This window comes from Lipophrys pholis, assembly GCF_963383615.2.
Source record: "Lipophrys pholis genome assembly, chromosome: 9".
Taxonomy (NCBI): Eukaryota; Metazoa; Chordata; class Actinopteri; order Blenniiformes; family Blenniidae; genus Lipophrys; species Lipophrys pholis.
This window is the reverse complement of record NC_137639.1, coordinates 1,920,493-1,938,842: the sequence shown is the minus strand read 5'-3', so window position 1 is coordinate 1,938,842 and position 18,350 is coordinate 1,920,493. Positions and strand designations below refer to the sequence as shown.

The 18,350-nt window shown below is 45.2% G+C and overlaps 1 protein-coding gene across 1 annotated transcript in view; it reads left to right on the top strand.

Annotated features, from left to right (window-relative positions):
• The window catches only part of ascc3 (activating signal cointegrator 1 complex subunit 3), a 218,626-nt gene that overhangs the window by 154,434 nt on the left and 45,842 nt on the right, over positions 1–18,350 (top strand). Inside the window, exons 15-24 of the mRNA XM_080471968.1 lie at positions 1,764–1,955; positions 5,073–5,297; positions 6,802–6,921; positions 7,005–7,169; positions 8,755–8,841; positions 9,887–10,063; positions 10,848–11,073; positions 12,327–12,481; positions 16,664–16,762; positions 16,846–17,014. Of these exons, the coding sequence (XP_080328094.1) occupies positions 1,764–1,955; positions 5,073–5,297; positions 6,802–6,921; positions 7,005–7,169; positions 8,755–8,841; positions 9,887–10,063; positions 10,848–11,073; positions 12,327–12,481; positions 16,664–16,762; positions 16,846–17,014 (1,615 nt within the window). The remainder of the gene's footprint in view (positions 1–1,763; positions 1,956–5,072; positions 5,298–6,801; positions 6,922–7,004; positions 7,170–8,754; positions 8,842–9,886; positions 10,064–10,847; positions 11,074–12,326; positions 12,482–16,663; positions 16,763–16,845; positions 17,015–18,350) is intronic.

Here is an 18,350-nt window from a genome sequence, read left to right as displayed (position 1 = left end):
CTCGGCGGTATTTCTTCCCGAGCTCGCACGCTGTCGTGTCCCGTGTTTTGTTCCAGGCTGCTCTTGTTCCTGCTCGTGTTGTTCTGCAAAAGACAGCAGCAATTATGACTCAGGTCACTTTCTGAGAGTGCTCTTTGTTTTTCTCTGTACGCCAACATGATATTGGATCTGGACTCCCTCTCTACCTTTGACACCTAAAAACAAAGTGCTGATTGCTTTTCCTCACAAAGGTGCTTGAAAAAAACAACGAGGAATCAATGATGTGAAGAGGAAATGTTGAGCAAACAATAAAAAATGACACCAGTGGAAAAGATAAGAATGAAGATGCAACGGAAATTAATTAATGTGGTATAGTTCATAACAAGACAAGGTAAATGTATTTATAGAGCAGCATTGAAACACAAGGCAACTCACAGAGCTTTACAAAGAAATGAAATAAATACAGAATAAAGAAATACATTAAAGCTTTAGAAGAAAAGAAAGAAAAGCATTAAAACAAATAATGAAGAAAAGTATAATAAATAAGATAAGAGATTTATTAAGATTAGTTTACTAAGTAAGTAGAGTCTATTGTTTATTCTACATCCTGTGTATCTAGGAATGTTTTAAGTCCTGATTTAAAAGAAGTGAGTGTGTCAGCAGTCTTCAGGTGTTCAGGAACTTTGTTCCACAGGTGAGGAGGTAGGAACTAAAGGCTGCTCCACCTTGTAGGGGAGCACTCTGGCTGCAGCGTTCTGGATCAGCTTAGTTCTCTGACCGATTCTTTCCAGGTTCTTTTCTGTCTGGAAGTTGTTTCACAGCTTCTTGTAACATGAAGGTGTAACTCAGAGCAGCACGGCGGCAGTTAGTTTAATGGTGAAGATACAATCTTAATAAACGGAGCATCTTCAGCAAACTAACAGTCATCTTGGCTGGTGGTAACATTGTTGGAGGAAACCAGTAGGGGACCCAGTATTAGACCCTGAGGTATCCCGCAGGTGACGTCTCCTGCTCCACTGTCCTGCTCCACTGTCCTGCTCCACTGTCCTGCTCTGACTGTCCTGCTCCACTGTCCTGCTCCACTGTCCTGCTCTGACTGTCCTGCTCCACTGTCCTGCTCTGACTGTCCTGCTCCACTGTCCTGCTCTGACTGTCCTGCTCCACTGTCCTGCTCCACTGTCCTGCTCTGACTGTCCTGCTCCACTGTCCTGCTCCACTGTCCTGCTCCACTGTCCTGCTCTGACTGTCCTGCTCCACTGTCCTGCTCCACTGTCCTGCTCTGACTGTCCTGCTCCACTGTCCTGCTCTGACTGTCCTGCTCCACTGTCCTGCTCCACTGTCCTGCTCCACTGTCCTGCTCCACTGTCCTGCTCCACTGTCCTGCTCTGACTGTCCTGCTCTGACTGTCCTGCTCCACTGTCCTGCTCTGACTGTCCTGCTCCACTGTCCTGCTCTGACTGTCCTGCTCTGACTGTCCTGCTCCACTGTCCTGCTCTGACTGTCCTGCTCCACTGTCCTGCTCCACTGTCCTGCTCCACTGTCCTGCTCTGACTGTCCTGCTCCACTGTCCTGCCCTGACTGTCCTGCTCCACTGTCCTGCTCTGACTGTCCTGCTCCACTGTCCTGCTCCACTGTCCTGCTCCACTGTCCTGCTCCACTGTCCTGCTCTGACTGTCCTGCTCCACTGTCCTGCTCTGACTGTCCTGCTCCACTGTCCTGCTCCACTGTCCTGCTCCACTGTCCTGCTCTGACTGTCCTGCTCCACTGTCCTGCTCCACTGTCAGGTCCAGCGCTCCAGGAACAAGCAGATGAAGGAGATGTTCCCAGAAGGCTTCGGGATCCACCACGCCGGCATGCTGCGGTCCGACCGCAGCCTGATGGAGAGCATGTTCTCCAGAGGACACCTCAAGGTGCTGGTCTGCACTGCCACCCTGGCCTGGGGAGTCAACCTGCCAGCGCATGCCGTCATCATCAAGGTCAGCACTGGACATTTCTGTGTTTTGTGTTGTTGTCTTCTTCTGCTTCATGTATTTGAACGTTTACGGGATCCTGCTGACGAGCCTGAAGATTTAAACTAGAGAAGCACAAAGTGATCCATTTGATCGGTGAGGTTCCGTCCACATGGAGACCAAGTATTAGATCAGTCAGTATTTTAGCCAGAGCATCATTGTTAGGTCTATTTTGTGACTCCAGGCAGGAAGGAGGGTCTGTCCCCAGGAGAGCTATAACAAGGTGCTTTAGCATTAAGCTAAACGGGCGGGATCACAGAACCACCAACAGTTTGTCACTATAAGTCAACGGGGTCAAAAGGAACGCATCGTAAAGGTGTAGGGTTCTGGTCTGGGGTTCTGGTCTGGGGTTCTGGTCTGAGCAGGTGTCATCAAGGCTTAGCTCGGTGGACATTTCCAGGTTAAAGATGGACCTAAATCAGCTGTCAGAACCAGGGACAGGTTGGAGAGGACATGTTCTTGAAGCAGAAACAAATCCTGCACCTTTCAAGACCCTGATGTTTGAGCAGGACGAAGCTCCGTCTCATCACCAGAGTCCTCCTCTGTCCTCCTCTGTCCTCCTCTGTCCTCACCTGTAAAGACCTTAAGGATGCCAGAGACGTGACACGCCCCCTCCCTCACCTCACCTGACTCACACCTGTTGAGAACCTGCAGGCTCTTCTTAGGGGAGAGGCACCATGAAGGGAAACAGAGCAAGTTGATCATGAACAGAGAAAGAACTGGACAGACTGACTGGCTGGTGATGGTTAGGTGATGGTTAGGTGATAGTTAGGTGATAGTTAGGTGATGGTTAGGTGATGGTTAGGTGATAGTTAGGTTAGGTGATGGTTAGGTGATGGTTAGGTGATAGGTGATGGTTAGGTGATAGGTGATGGTCAGGTGATGGTCAGGTGATGGTTAGGTGATGGTTAGGTGGTGGTTAGGTGATGGTTAGGTGATGGTCAGGTTAGGTGATGGTTAGGTGATGGTTAGGTGATGGTCAGGTGATGGTCAGGTGTTGGTTAGGTGATGGTTAGGTGATGGTTAGGTGATGGTCAGGTGATGGTCAGGTTATGGTTAGGTGATAGTTAGGTGATGGTTAGGTGATGGTCAGGTGATAGTCAGGTGATGGTTAGGTGATAGGTGATGGTTAGGTGATGGTCAGGTGATGGTCAGGTGATGGTTAGGTGATGGTTAGGTGGTGGTTAGGTGATGGTTAGGTGATGGTCAGGTTAGGTGATGGTTAGGTGATGGTTAGGTGATGGTCAGGTGATGGTCAGGTGTTGGTTAGGTGATGGTTAGGTGATGGTTAGGTGATGGTCAGGTTATGGTTAGGTGATAGTTAGGTGATGGTTAGGTGATGGTCAGGTGATAGTCAGGTGATGGTTAGGTGATAGGTGATGGATAGGTGATGGTTAGGTGATGGTCAGGTGATGGTCAGGTGATGGTTAGGTGATGGTTAGGTGGTGGTTAGGTGATGGTTAGGTGATGGTCAGGTTAGGTGATGGTTAGGTGATGGTTAGGTGTTGGTTAGGTGATGGTTAGGTGATGGTTAGGTGATGGTCAGGTGATGGTCAGGTTATGGTTAGGTGATAGTTAGGTGATGGTTAGGTGATGGTCAGGTGATAGTCAGGTGATGGTTAGGTGATAGGTGATGGTTAGGTGATGGTCAGGTGATGGTCAGGTGATGGTTAGGTGATGGTTAGGTGGTGGTTAGGTGATGGTTAGGTGATGGTCAGGTGATGGTCAGGTGTTGGTTAGGTGATGGTTAGGTGATGGTCAGGTGATGGTCAGGTTATGGTTAGGTGATAGGTGATGGATAGGTGATGGTTAGGTGATGGTTAGGTGATGGTCAGGTGATGGTCAGGTTATGGTTAGGTGATAGTTAGGTGATGGTTGGGTGATGGTCAGGTGATGGTTAGGTGATGGTTAGGTGATGGTCAGGTGATGGTCAGGTTATGGTTAGGTGATAGTTAGGTGATGGTTGGGTGATGGTCAGGTGATAGTCAGGTGATGGTTAGGTGATAGGTGATGGATAGGTGATGGTTAGGTGATGGTCAGGTGATGGTCAGGTGATGGTCAGGTGATGGTTAGGTGATGGTTAATGAAAACAACAGTGGCTCTGCTGGTTACTGTTTTTTCTTGAAATGTTAGAAATGTTCATTTGTTCATTTTCAGTTGTTTGTTCATTGTTTTAACTTTAACAGTTGAAAATGATGGGAAAATATTCATTTTTCATTTAGTTGCCTAATCATCCTGCACACAGTCAGTTTGTATCTACAAACAGTTACCATCACACTTTGATCAGGTATTCAGTCTACATGAAGGCGGCGTGCTACAGAGTACAACTGGTCCTTTTTAAAACCCAATTCCAAAAACGCTGGCTCAGCATCCCCGTCTTAATGGCAAAATGTCTTTGCCTCTCCCTCCCCGGACCTGCCTGCCTGCCCACCAACATGTCCTCCTCTCTGTCTTTGGTAGATTTCTGGATGTATGAGTTGGACCTCACTGCGTTTTCACCGCTTTCATTTAGACGGGTACTCTTCCTGACGTGGTTTTTTGCCCGTTTAGAAAACTTTCTGTGAACAACTCTGTTCAGCTGTGTCTTGTGTGTGTGTCACACTCAAGCATTGGAACTTTGGAAATTCCTGTGAAAAACTCCAAATAACAGAAAAGCAATAAAAGCTGAGAAGTCATTGAGCAGAGGCGCCTGCAGGAGAAGATGCCTCCACGGCTTCCAGCACAAACACTTTTCCTCCTGACTTCACTTGTCCTTTGCGTATGGACTAGGAATAAGACTTATGGTTTTCAATAAGTACTCATATCGGTACTTGGTATCAGCAAGTAGCTAAAGGTTGGTATTTGTACTCGTACTGCTCTCTGGAGGAGTGGTATCGTTTCTCCCTGACCACAGATATTGAGGCCGATTTAAGTAACTGGGCTTGAAAAGAGCAAAGGAAGCACTGCTATCTGCTAACAACAATAAAAGTGTACTTCCTCCATATAGAGCGGCAGCTCTCGGCGCGTCACTTTGAAAAACCACGATAAAACCAAGCGTCTGACATGAGCAGGCGTGAATCAGCCTTTTCGCTTCCTCACCTCCAGGGAACCCAAATCTACGACGCAAAGCGCGGCACCCTGGTAGATCTGGGCATCCTGGACGTCATGCAGATCTTCGGACGCGCAGGTCGTCCACAGTTCGACAAGTACGGCGAGGGCACCATCATCACCACCCACGACAAGCTGAGTCACTACCTGACCCTGCTGACTCAGCAGAATCCCATCGAGAGCCAGTTCCTGGACAGCCTGTCGGACAACCTCAACGCCGAGGTGAGTCTGTCTTCATCCATTCATCCCCGAACCACAGCAGCTGATCATACAAACAATATGAAGACGTTTACTTCAAAATATCTGTGTATTTCCAGACTAACAGTTGCACTTGAGTAGGGATGGGAATCGAAAACCGGTTCTGACTGAGAACCAGTTCCAATTGATCAATTCCATGGGAATCGTACACCTTATATGTGTTCGATTCTTCTTAACGATTCATTTTCAGCACGACGTGAAGCCAAACAACAAAAGAAACGTGCCGCTTATAGTCCAGAAAATACGGTAATTCCTCCCAGCAGAGTTATGAAGCACTGGTGTCTGGATTGGAGGAGTTACTGTGTTTCCTGGATTACATCTTTCTTTAGTTGTTTGGCTGCTCATGGAACTTATATTTCAAATGATCCTGCTCGTTCTCAAAAATGTTCTCTTAAGCATATTTGAATCCTATTCGGAACGTATTCTTTTTGATTCAATACACTTAATGAACCTTCAATCCGTGAGCTCCTCAGTCACATTACTAACTCCAATTTGCACATCCTAAAATAATCATGTCTGAAATAATCTCTTCTAATGTCACCATCTAGCAGACATACAATCAATCAATACCCAGTAAAAAAGGCTGTTTTCATCAACATGTGAATGTCGAGCTGACCAACAAGCCCGTTGACATCCCGTGTAGTAATACCGATTCCCACCACAAGGTGGTGTCATGAGTATGAAAAGTGACTCAAAGAAGCAGCAGATATTGTGACCTCCTTTTTGTCACTAATGTAATATTAACTGATTAAAATAAATTATGAACACACCAACATTTACTGACCTTTTAGTAATCATGAGCTTGTTGTGTATTTTTTATTTTATTTTTTTAAACATTTTGGAGCTGCTGTGTTCCTCCATCCTGGTCTTTGTGGCGTCACCACAGCTCTCAGCAAGAAACTACTATCAGATTATACATTAACTGACTGGTGGAGGAAATTAAAATGAAGTTTAATGCTGAACCTGCGATCTTTCGTATGAGTCAATAGCTGCTACTGCTAACGTAGCTTCCCGCTGATAATTAGCCTGAAATTGATCATTACAAGTTTAATAAGTGTTGTACTCACTGCAGAAGCACTCTAAGAGGCCTATGTATTCATTCCCTCAGCCTCTTGCTTGTTTAAAAGAAGTTTAGACAAAATTATTCTCCCAAATTGTGTTGGATCAATAAATACGAGTGTGCAGTTTCTATACATTGTACGTTGAGAGTCAGCAGTTAATAATCACAAAGAAAACATCACAAAGCTTCCTGATATCTAAAGATTTTGTCCGTGTGTCGAATAAAGCACATCAAGTCATGGAAACAAAGATGTGCAGATTGCCTGGATGTAATGATGATGGAAAAATAACCTGACAATAATTCTGATTGAAGAAGAGAGCCTCTTGGTGCACGTTGGTTGATTGTCCACCAGATGGCAGCAGAGACCAGTGATGTTAAAGGTCTCCTTCTTCTCTCCCTCTGCCTCAGGTCGCTCTGGGGACAGTCACCAATGTGGAGGAGGCTGTGAAGTGGCTCAGCTACACTTACCTCTACGTACGCATGAGGGCCAACCCGCTGGTGTACGGTATCAACCACAAGGCTTACCAGGTGGGAGGACTCACCTCCTGGTCCGCGTCCCGCTCTGCACCACCTGGAAGCCTGGAACTGGACCTGTTGTACTTGTGTTTCAGATGGATCCTGGTCTGGAGCTTTACAGGAAGGAACTCGTGGTGCAGTCGGGCAGGAAGCTGGACAAGGCCCACATGATCCGCTTTGAGGAGCGGACCGGATACTTCGCCTCCACCGACCTCGGCAGGACCGCCAGCCACTTCTACATCAGATACAACACCATCGAGGTAGAAACTCTACATCAGATACAACACCATCCAGGTAGAAACTACATCAGCTACAACACCATCGAGGTAGAAACTCTACATCAGATACAACACCATCAATAGAAACTCCATCAGCTACAACACCATCGAGGTAGAAACTCTACATCAGATACAACACCATCAATAGAAACTACATCAGCTACAACACCATCGAGGTAGAAACTCTACATCAGATACAACACCATCAATAGAAACTACATCAGCTACAACACCATCCAGGTAGAAACTACATCAGCTACAACACCATCCAGGTAGAAACTACATCAGCTACAACACCATCCAGGTAGAAACTACATCAGATACAACACCATCCAGGTAGAAACTACATCAGCTACAACACCATCCAGGTAGAAACTACATCAGCTACAACACCATCGAGGTAGAAACTCTACATCAGCTACAACACCATCCAGGTAGAAACTACATCAGATACAACACCATCCAGGTAGAAACTACATCAGCTACAACACCATCGAGGTAGAAACTCTACATCAGATACAACACCATCAATAGAAACTCCATCAGCTACAACACCATCGAGGTAGAAACTCTACATCAGCTACAACACCATCCAGGTAGAAACTACATCAGATACAACACCATCCAGGTAGAAACTACATCAGCTACAACACCATCGAGGTAGAAACTCTACATCAGCTACAACACCATCCAGGTAGAAACTACATCAGATACAACACCATCCAGGTAGAAACTACATCAGCTACAACACCATCCAGGTAGAAACTACATCAGATACAACACCATCCAGGTAGAAACTACATCAGCTACAACACCATCCAGGTAGAAACTACATCAGCTACAACACCATCCAGGTAGAAACTACATCAGATACAACACCATCCAGGTAGAAACTACATCAGCTACAACACCATCCAGGTAGAAACTACATCAGATACAACACCATCGAGGTAGAAACTCTACATCAGCTACAACACCATCCAGGTAGAAACTACATCAGATACAACACCATCAATAGAAACTCCATCAGCTACAACCCCATCCAGGTAGAAATGAATCATAGGTGTCTCCTAACAAGTGGAAGCTCCTGCTCGACCTCCAGGACGGTCTCATTTGTCCAGATTTCTTCTCGTTTGAATCAAAACTAAGAAGTGAATCTCGTCCCGTTTAGAAGAAGTTCAGACCCACAATGTGTTTGTCGTTTGTAGTTGGTGGTTTCCTCCACCTGGAGATGCTGAGCCGTCTTCCATGCTGTCTTATTGTAACCTCTGACATGAGGATCGGTCCTGATGGATGTTCCATTAATCACCATCTCTCTCTCTCTCTCTCTCTCTCTCTGTCTCTCTCTCTCTCTCTCTCTCTGTCTCTCTCTCTCTCTCTCTGTCTCTCTCTCTCTCTCTCTCTGTCTCTCTGTCTCTCTCTCTCTCTCTCTCTCTCTCTCTCTCTCTCTCTCTCTCTCTCTCTGTCTCTCTCTCTCTCTCTCTGTCTCTCTCTCTCTCTCTCTCTGTCTCTCTCTCTCTCTCTCTCTCTCTCTCTCTGTCTCTCTCTCTCTCTGCCACATGTGAAGACTTTCAATGAACTTTTCAACTCTCAGCGAACAGAAGCTGACATCCTCAGCATCGTGTCCAAGGCCGAGGAGTTTGATCAGCTCAAGGTGAGAGGTCAAAGAGGGGAACGAACAGTGGAGGCTGTCAGAGACCCCCCCTGACACACACACACACACACACACACACACACACACACACACACACACACACACACACACACCATTTCCAGCTCCCATCTACTTTATGGACGGAGCTGACAACAACTCACACACAGAAAGAGTTTTTTTGTAATATAGCACCCGTCCCTCATCTCACACTTTATTCAGATCTTACAAAGAATGTTCAATTAACAACTTAAGAAATGTGAAGAAACACTATTTTTACTTTCTAATGAGGAAACACAATAAGTGTGTTTAAAGTTAGAATTGAAGAACAGACTGAAAGAAAGAAATAACAATGTAGGAATATGTGACTCAGCACATACATACATACATACATACATACATACACACACACACACACACACACACACACACACACACACACACACACACACACACACACACACACACACACACACACACACACACACACATACACACGTACATACATACATACATATACTGTATACAGAATTGATGAGTGCATGTATGGATGGATAAATACATCAATCCATAAAGATAAATGTAATCAGATATGTCTCAGAATAGAAATATTGGGTAAAAACTGAACTGAAACATTGAGCTTTAAATAGGGTTGAAAAGATCTTTCACCATGTTTTGGCTTTAGGTGAAACTGTTTTTTAGTTTTGAACGACAATAAAGAAATGTCTCATTCTGCTATTTGCCTTTTTTAATTCACTTATATAAATTGCATTAATCTTGGTGTTAATCTTTCTGCTCATATTTTAGCTTTTAATCAAGAAACTGTACAAGCTATAATTCAGTGTATCAGTGAGTATTGTGGTTATTGTTATTAATGTTGATGTCTACACAGTAAAGCATTGTGAATCCTACATGTTGATGTATTAACACTAAATGTAGCTCAGTGGGAGCATGAAGAGCTTTAAAAACTTCTTATAACATGAAATGTGTTGTAAACCGAGCAGCGGGTCTGATTCCTGAGCTAAAGGCAGGTGTGTTTGTGTTTCAGGTTCGTGACGAGGAGATGGAGGAGCTGGAGCAGATGCTGTCGAACTACTGCGAGCTGCCGGCTGCCGGCGGCGTGGAGAACGGATACGGGAAGGTCAACATCTTACTGCAGACCTACATCGGCCGCGGGGAGGTGGACAGCTTCTCCCTCATCTCAGACCTGTCCTACGTGGCTCAGGTGACGGCAGCACCCACAACACACACACCATATAATGCTTCACTTGGAAGTTCCAGAGAGCAGCTCCCCTCGGATGAATATATAATATATGAAATAATGATTGGAACTACTTTTTCATGTAAAAATACTGCTTCTTAGTATTGTGCATTGGGTGTAAAACTCTTAATAGGACATTTAAAAAAAAGTGCAAACTACACAAGTCTGAGCTTTGAGATACAACAAGATTATAGATTGTAGTTTAGATCAAAGGTTTTCAACATTTATCATGAAGAAATAATCATTTTTACACCAAAACAAATTCATCTGGATTACAAATTGTGCTCATTAGAGTGAAGTGACAGTAATGTTGTTCCTGAGAGGAGAGGAACGAGTGAAGAAGCTAAGGATTGTTACAGAGAATAACTGACTGGTTCCCAGTCTTCAGACCCCCCCACCCCCGGTGTGGGTCACAGCCCCCAGCAGACCGGCCGGTCACAGTAACATCTGACCGGATCAATCAGGATCAGACTTCAGCATTCTATCAGCGAGCGGCAGGGCCGTCTGACCTCTCCTCCAGGAACCAACACCGAGAAATCCATCAGCACACAGCTGTGACCCCCCCCCCCCCATGCCCCCCTACCTCCATCACACATGATTAATCACCTGAACACAGTAGCCTGGACCCTCTAGCTGCTGCGACTTACCTCCACTAATCTGTTTCCACCTTAACTTTACTCTTGTTGCTGTTTGAAAGGGGAAAGCTGCCGTGTTGATTTGAAGGTCCTCTTCCCTCCCACTCCTGCAGAATGCCGCTCGGATCGTGCGGGCGCTGTTTGAGATCGCTCTGAGGAAGCGATGGCCGGCCATGACCTACCGGCTGCTGACCCTCTGCAAGGTGATCGACAAGCGGCTGTGGGGCTTCGCCCACCCTCTCCGCCAGTTCTCCATCCTGAGCCACGTGGTGCTGAACCGCCTGGAGGAGAAGAAGCTCTCCGTGGACAAGCTGAGGGAGATGAGGAAGGATGAGATCGGTAAGAACAGCAGATCACAAATACTTTACAGGTTTCTCTACTCACACTGACCACCTGAGGACATGTGACCTCTTTAAAAAGCAGCAGTCTGACCTGAACAGACAGTAGAAAGCTTTTCATTCTGAAAAGGCAACGTTGAGCTGAACACACTCCACCAGTTTGCAATTGTCACCAAAGAAACTCTACACAAGTTCTGTTGTGGTAGAGATGGTAGAGATGGTAGAGATGGTAGAGATAGTAGAGATAGTAGAGATGGTAGAGATAGTAGAGATGGTAGAGATGGTAGAGATGGTAGAGATAGTAGAGATAGTAGAGATGGTAGAGATAGTAGAGATGGTAGAGATGGTAGAGATGGTAGAGATGGTAGAGATGGTAGAGATGGTAGAGATGGTAGAGATAGTAGAGATAGTAGAGATGGTAGAGATGGTAGAGATGGTAGAGATAGTAGAGATGGTAGAGATGGTAAAGATGGTAGAGATGGTAGAGATGGTAGAGATAGTAGAGATGGTAGAGATGGTAGAGATAGTAGAGATGGTAGAGATGACAGGGAAGGATTCTGTTTATCAGGGCCCGCTTGCTCAAAACTAGGTTATCTTAACCACTGGTTAAGCCCTAACCGCTGGTTAAGTCACTAACCCGCTGTTAGCTCACCGACCATTAAATATGTTTAGTTTAAAACATGGTTAGTCATCCCGTTAGTTAACGTCACCGACAAAGTTAACTGTGAGGTTAACAACAGTGGTTAGCGTCCCTGACGCCGCTCCGCCCAAGGCTCCGCCCACTTTCAAGTCTGTGCTTCCGTGTTTTGTCTTAAACATAGTGGTGGAGGCAGCGCAGTGTTTTTATCTGCTCTATTAAACGACCATAAAACCTCCGGGGCTCCATAAAGGCGTAACTCTTCATTCCAGTATTGACTCTATCAAAGTTCAGTCCTCGCTCCACCCTCTCCTTCCTTTGTTGAACTGGTATCATGAACGCGGCGCTGCCAGTGAACGCCATGGTGAGAGTTAACCACTGGTAAACAGTTAGTGGAGGTCTGGAGGTGGGTTAACTTTAACGTCAAGATAACACCTGGTTAAAGTTAACCCAGTTTTGAACAACAAGATAACAGTGCTGTTAAAGTTACCGGTCGGTTAAATGTATCTAACGGCTGGTTAAATGAGTTTTGAACAACCAGGCCTTGATCTGTAAATGAAGACCCCCCGTCCTCTCCGGGATCATCTTAGCAACATGAAGTGTGTCTTTATCTCCAGGTCACATGCTGCATCATGTCAACATCGGGCTGACAGTCAAACAGTGCGTCCACCAGATCCCCTGCATCTCCATGGAAGCCAGCATCCAGCCAATCACACGCACCGTCCTGCGAGTCCGCCTCCTCGTGACGCCCGACTTCCGCTGGAACGACCAGGTGAACCAGCAAATACTGTGAATGAGCACAAACATGGGGCGTCGGAATGTTGACACTTGGTTCACTGGGAGCTTTCTTATGTTCTTCTGACTTTACTTGCTCTGAAACCAAGGAACAAATTAAAATTTCAATGTCGTCCAGGTTTACGAGACGTCTTGACACACACACTCTAAACATTAACAATGGGAGAACACAGACATTCTAGTGGACCGACGACCAAGTTGCATTGTTATTACGGTGACTGTCAAAATAAAAGTACCAAGTCCAGGAGAACTTGGACAGGGGGTCATGACATTCTGATTGGTTCTAATGAGCATGTGCAGAAGAACTATTTATTATGGCCGTGGTGGACGTGAGCAACAGCAGCGTTGACCACAGAGTTACCACAGAGTCCAAGTGTTTTCATCAGGTTCCACCTCGGGAGCCATTTTCAAAAACGTGTGTTTTCAGTGAATCCAAGCACCATTGTCGTTTACGCTTTTTCACTGAAAACTCGTAAACGGCGCCTTCTTTTGGTTGCTATTCTCATTAAAAAACAGCGACTAATTGTGTGCAGTAGCAGGGAGTCGGGCAAACAAAGTGAATAAAATATTTAAAGAAATCTTCAAAAAAAAAAAAAAAAAACAATAATGTAAAAAAAGTTTCATGTGACTCTAATGAAATGTGAAAGAAAGTAATGAATGAAATGTACAGGGAGGGCTGATGGACACTCAACGAGGACAAAACCAAAACCTGGTCGGTGACCTTCAGAGGTCACAGCCTGACCTCGCTCCCCTCTGTGTCAGTTGAAACTAATTCAGCCAAAAGCCGTAAACACAACTTTCCTTTCCTGAAATGCTGCTGCGGCACATGAGTAACCAGTTCTTCTGCACATGCTCAGTAGAGCCAATCAGAACAAAGTGTCCTCCGTGGTGTCGTGACTCCCAGTCCTTATTCTCCTGGACTTGGTACTTTTACTTTGACAGTCACCATAATAACAATACAACTTGGTAGTTTTATTTTGACAGTCACCATAATAACAATCCAACTTGGCCCACTAGAATGTTCTCCCAGTGTTCATGTTTAGAGCTCATTGTTCTCTGCTGCATGTGTGTGTGTTGTTTCATTACAAAAACAGAGAGCGCCAACTAGTGGCCTGGCATACGAACTACATATTTTTCAATGTTTCTACTTTGTCCTTGGAAATTGACATTGTTTTCAAAATGTTGCCATGTAAACGCAAAACGTTTGTGAAACGCAGTCATGTGAATGGGACCGCTGAGATGCCAACTAACATCACAGAAGAAACCCACCAACAGGAAGAACATGCAAACTCAGCATGAACATGAAAACCCAACGAACCGAGAATCCAAGTGGAGATCTTCTCACTGAAGTGAGAGCGCCAACCATCCACAACCAAACCTTTGTAGAAAATGACAAATCCTCACGAGTAGAAAATTTGAAAAAAAAATGAAAATCAGAAACACTTACTTACACAATACTCAGAGTTTGATAATACTCACTGATTCCACATTTCCAAAGTGCTCAGTGGGAGAGCTCTCAGAACTCCCAGCCATTAGACGGCTGAACCATCAGATCGACATTTCTGCTTCTTTCAGGGACACAACTTTAAGGTGAAATCATCTTTTCTTAGCATTAACTTAACGATCTGTCCTGTCGGCAGCCGTCATGTGACTGTGGGACGTTATGTTTTGGTCAATTCATGGTGATTGAACATTGAGTGACAGATTGTGACAAAAATGTCCCTTTTGGATCTTGGAGACATTCTATTCTATTCTATTCTGTTCTGTTCTGTTCTATTCTGTCCTGTCCTGTCCTGCTCTGCTCTGCTCTGCTCTGCTCTGCTCTGCTCTGCTCCATTCGACTCGACTCGACTCGACTCGACTCGACTCGACTCTATCCTGTCAGGCCCTATCAGATGTTTGACATCCAGCGTATGTATTTCTGCTCAGCCTGTTGCGCAGCACTGAAGAGCCTGGTCATTCCAGCCATGCGGTGCGGTCACTTCCACCATCAGACACTAGAAGAGCGTCTCCTCTTAACTTGTTCCCCTTAGAATCGTAGAATCTCCATCTGCCCCTCGGTGCTGTCGCGCCTCCAGGCCTCGCTGCCGTGTCCCTCCTCGGCGGGCCGGGGGTCCGGAGGGGATCACAGGAAGCTTAGGACAGAGTGTGTAATGGAATCTGAGTGGAACAGGAAGCTCATTGTAGCCGGGCAGAATATGAAGATGAATGTTTATGCCCAATTAGCGATGCATGCTCCAATCATGGGAGAGTGGTAAGAGAACACGGGTCCGGCTTAGCTGTGATCTGGCTGCAGAGCCAAGACACATGTACAGACACATGAGCCGCCTCCCTGAAGACCCCCAGGAACCAGAGCCACAGACTCACTGTGATGCACAACACCATTACTGCTCTGCTCCCAGAGCCACGTTCTGATGGACAGCTTTCATTAAGAGGATTTTCACTGCTGAAGTAGTGGACAGGGAATCTCCACTGCTTTGTTTCATGTTGCCAGAATATTCAAATGGTTTATCAGTAATCTAAAATACTCAAAGGACAGAGAGGAAATACCATTCTTATTACACAAATTGACAGAAAGGGGTTATGTTTGGATTGTCACCATGCAAAATAGTACTGAGATTCTGTTGACCCTACATTAATAGTTTGCTAATTCTTGATTAATACAAACTCTTGCTTACATTTGAATACTAGTTAGTTTAAAATGTAGCGAGGGAATTTAACTAGCAGTTGTAAGTAAATATGAACTAGTCATGATTGAAGTAAGTCTTGCATGAGTTTGAAAGTGACCCGTCTTCATAATATGCAAAGAGCTTTGATGTCTATGACCCATTCACTTATTAAGTTCAGATGAAGATATTTCAGTTAGTGGGAGGAAGATGCTCTATAATCTAGTTTTCACTTCTTGAAAGAAACACACTTAATGAAACAGCTGAGATGAACCATCAACAAAGACAAACCAACAACTGTTTATGCCGCTAAAGCATCAGAGCTCCTGGAGATGCAGGATACTGCTGAGTGGGACTTCTGTCATGTTGCTCTCAGGAATAATGATTTACAATTATTGTTCTCATGTATAAAGTAGTGAAATAATAACTTAAAAGAGACAGCAGCTCTGCAACGTAAGAAGAAATGTTTCTCCTCAAGTTTCATAACTTTTGCTAATTTCATCATCATTTCATCACAGTGGGACTTCATCTGATTGGTTAAAAATGTTGACATGTTTTTGCCCTTTATGGTAGATAATTGTTGTGATTATCTCAGTCAGTTCAGTAGTTTCCAGTTTTCACCTCCATGAGACGAGCATGAGGAAATGGATGATGTTTGTTTTTCCATTCCTGTTTCAGAAACATTTCATGTTCAGACGTCAGCATTTTGAAAATGATGGTATGAACAGAAACGCCACAAACTCTGTAGTTTGCTCACCAGGCCACGAGTTGGTGTTTTTGCATAGTACAACCTCCGTCACATTCACACTGAGAACAGTATAACGTAAACATGCATGCCTCTTTCAGCTGTGTTCAGATCCACTCAGTCTGTCTGGAAGAAATGTCTCAACGTATGCAGATGATGGTGTAGTAAATGTCAGTAAATGTTTGAGAAATATACTTGAATCAAATAGAGTGAACAGCACAAAATGTATTAAATCCTATATGTTTACTGTCCATCTACTCGCATATGTGCAGAAGAACTATTGACTGTGACCGTAGTGCTCATGGGCAGTACGACAGTTGCTCTTTGTGTCTGTTTACACTAAAGAAACATTTCAAATTTGTATTTTGAAATTGTTGCCCTCAGGAAGCAGATTTCACTCCTAAAGTTTGTTGGGAAAATGAACCGCAAAAATAAAAGTTTACCAGTTTCACATGAAAAGAATTTGTTGGTGGAGACGTTTATCTGAGCAATCTTTCATTTTCAGCCCGCTGTGTTTATTCATGGCTGTGTTAGCGCAAACCTGCCGTCCCATCATCTCCCACTGACGATGGTTTCTCACCTGCTGTATCAGTCCTGATATGTTTAGGTTGAAAGGTTTCTATTGGCTGATGCACCTACTGTGGGTGAGGACATCTGGGGAACCTGATGAATCCCACCAAGGTGTGTGATGGGAGTTTGGTAACCTCAGGTAATAAGTGTTGACGTAGTCTTTGCCTCCCTGCTTCAGGTGCACGGGTCGGTGGGAGAGCCCTGGTGGCTGTGGGTGGAGGATCCCATCAACGATCACATCTACCACTCGGAGTACTTCCTCCTGCAGAAGAAACAGGTGCGTTTTATGTTATATGCCTTGGAGGACGGGCCGTGACGGGTCAGCACCCACTCTTTCTGACTTCGCCGTCCTCCTTCCAGGTGGTGACCGGAGAGCCGCAGCACGTCGTCTTCACCATTCCTATCTTCGAGCCGCTGCCCTCGCAGTACTACATCAGGGCGGTCTCAGACCGCTGGCTGGGCGCCGAGGCCGTCTGCATCATCAACTTCCAGAACCTCATTTTACCCGAGAGACACCCACCGCACACTGGTACACACACTGCTCACACACACATTCCAGCCGTGGTAACATGGATTTATACTTAACTCCACTTGAACTTAAAATACCGAGAATACGAAGTCTGTCACCGTCCCAGCAAGTCGCTGGACGGCTGAGTGCTGCCAGCTGTTCGATTCCAGCTGCTGCACTATATCATTAAGAGTCGGACACGAAGAGAGGAGTCGACTTTAGTTCAGTCGGCGGTGGAAGAAGTAGTCACTGTTCCACTTCACTGGTAAACACACTCAGCAGGGGGCACGATTCTCAAACTGCACCAATTTACTCCAACGGTCAGATCCATATGATGAAGGTTTCTGTTCTCAGCTTCAGCTGAGAGCCTCCATCAGGATTCATTCTTTGGGACGGTTGAACTGTAATCAAGAGTTTAAGAATCTACGCTGAAAAAATGTTCATTGAAACTTGTGACCACATTCCTTCAAATGAACGTCAATAACCAAAAATGAATGAAGTGAACTAAATGGTATCACTTTTTTTTGTTGTAACACTTCACAGTCCCACACGCGAGGTGTTCCACCTCCGTTGGGAGCAGGCGCTTGCTCAAGGACGCTGGGCAGGGCAAGATGAGGAATGAAACCAAAAACCTTGCAATTGATAAACAAGTGACTCTCTCAACTCGCCCACAGCTGTTTAAGTATTTAGCCTTTATTTAGTATATCTTTAGGGGGGGGGGGGGGGGGGGGGGGGGGGTCTTGCTCAGGGATCCCCACAGCATGTTTTTTGGACTGTGTGCGGAAACCGGAGAACTCGGAGGAAACCCACACACACACAGGGAGAACATGCAAACACAGAAAGGCCCAGGATTTAAACCCACAACCTTCCTGCTGTGAGGCCAGAGCATGGCATTTATTCATTTAAGTAAATAATCCAGCATAGACCATGTTTACATGACAACGTTTCAAGTTTTTCCATTTCCATTTGAGAAAAGGTTTTGGGTTTACATAACTGACATTCCTAAAGTCAGAAGACCAAGTTGGATTGTTTTTACAGAGACTGTCAACTTTAACTCCACCGAGCCCCAGGAGAATATGGACTGGGGGTCATGACGAGGGATGGAAATCAAAACCGGTTCTTGTGGCTGCGAATAACATAACATATATATATAACATGTATAATAACATCACCATGCATGTTATGTAGCTTCTGAAAGCGACGCAGCGCCCTCTGCTGGTAATACTGCAGATTCTGTCCAAATGAGAATCGTTAAGAGGATCAATACCAAATCATTCTGCAGGATTGGAATAGTAAAGTTAGTTTTCCCCATTTCCAAGTTTTGCGTTTTGACTTTGTGGCTGAAACAGGGCCTTAG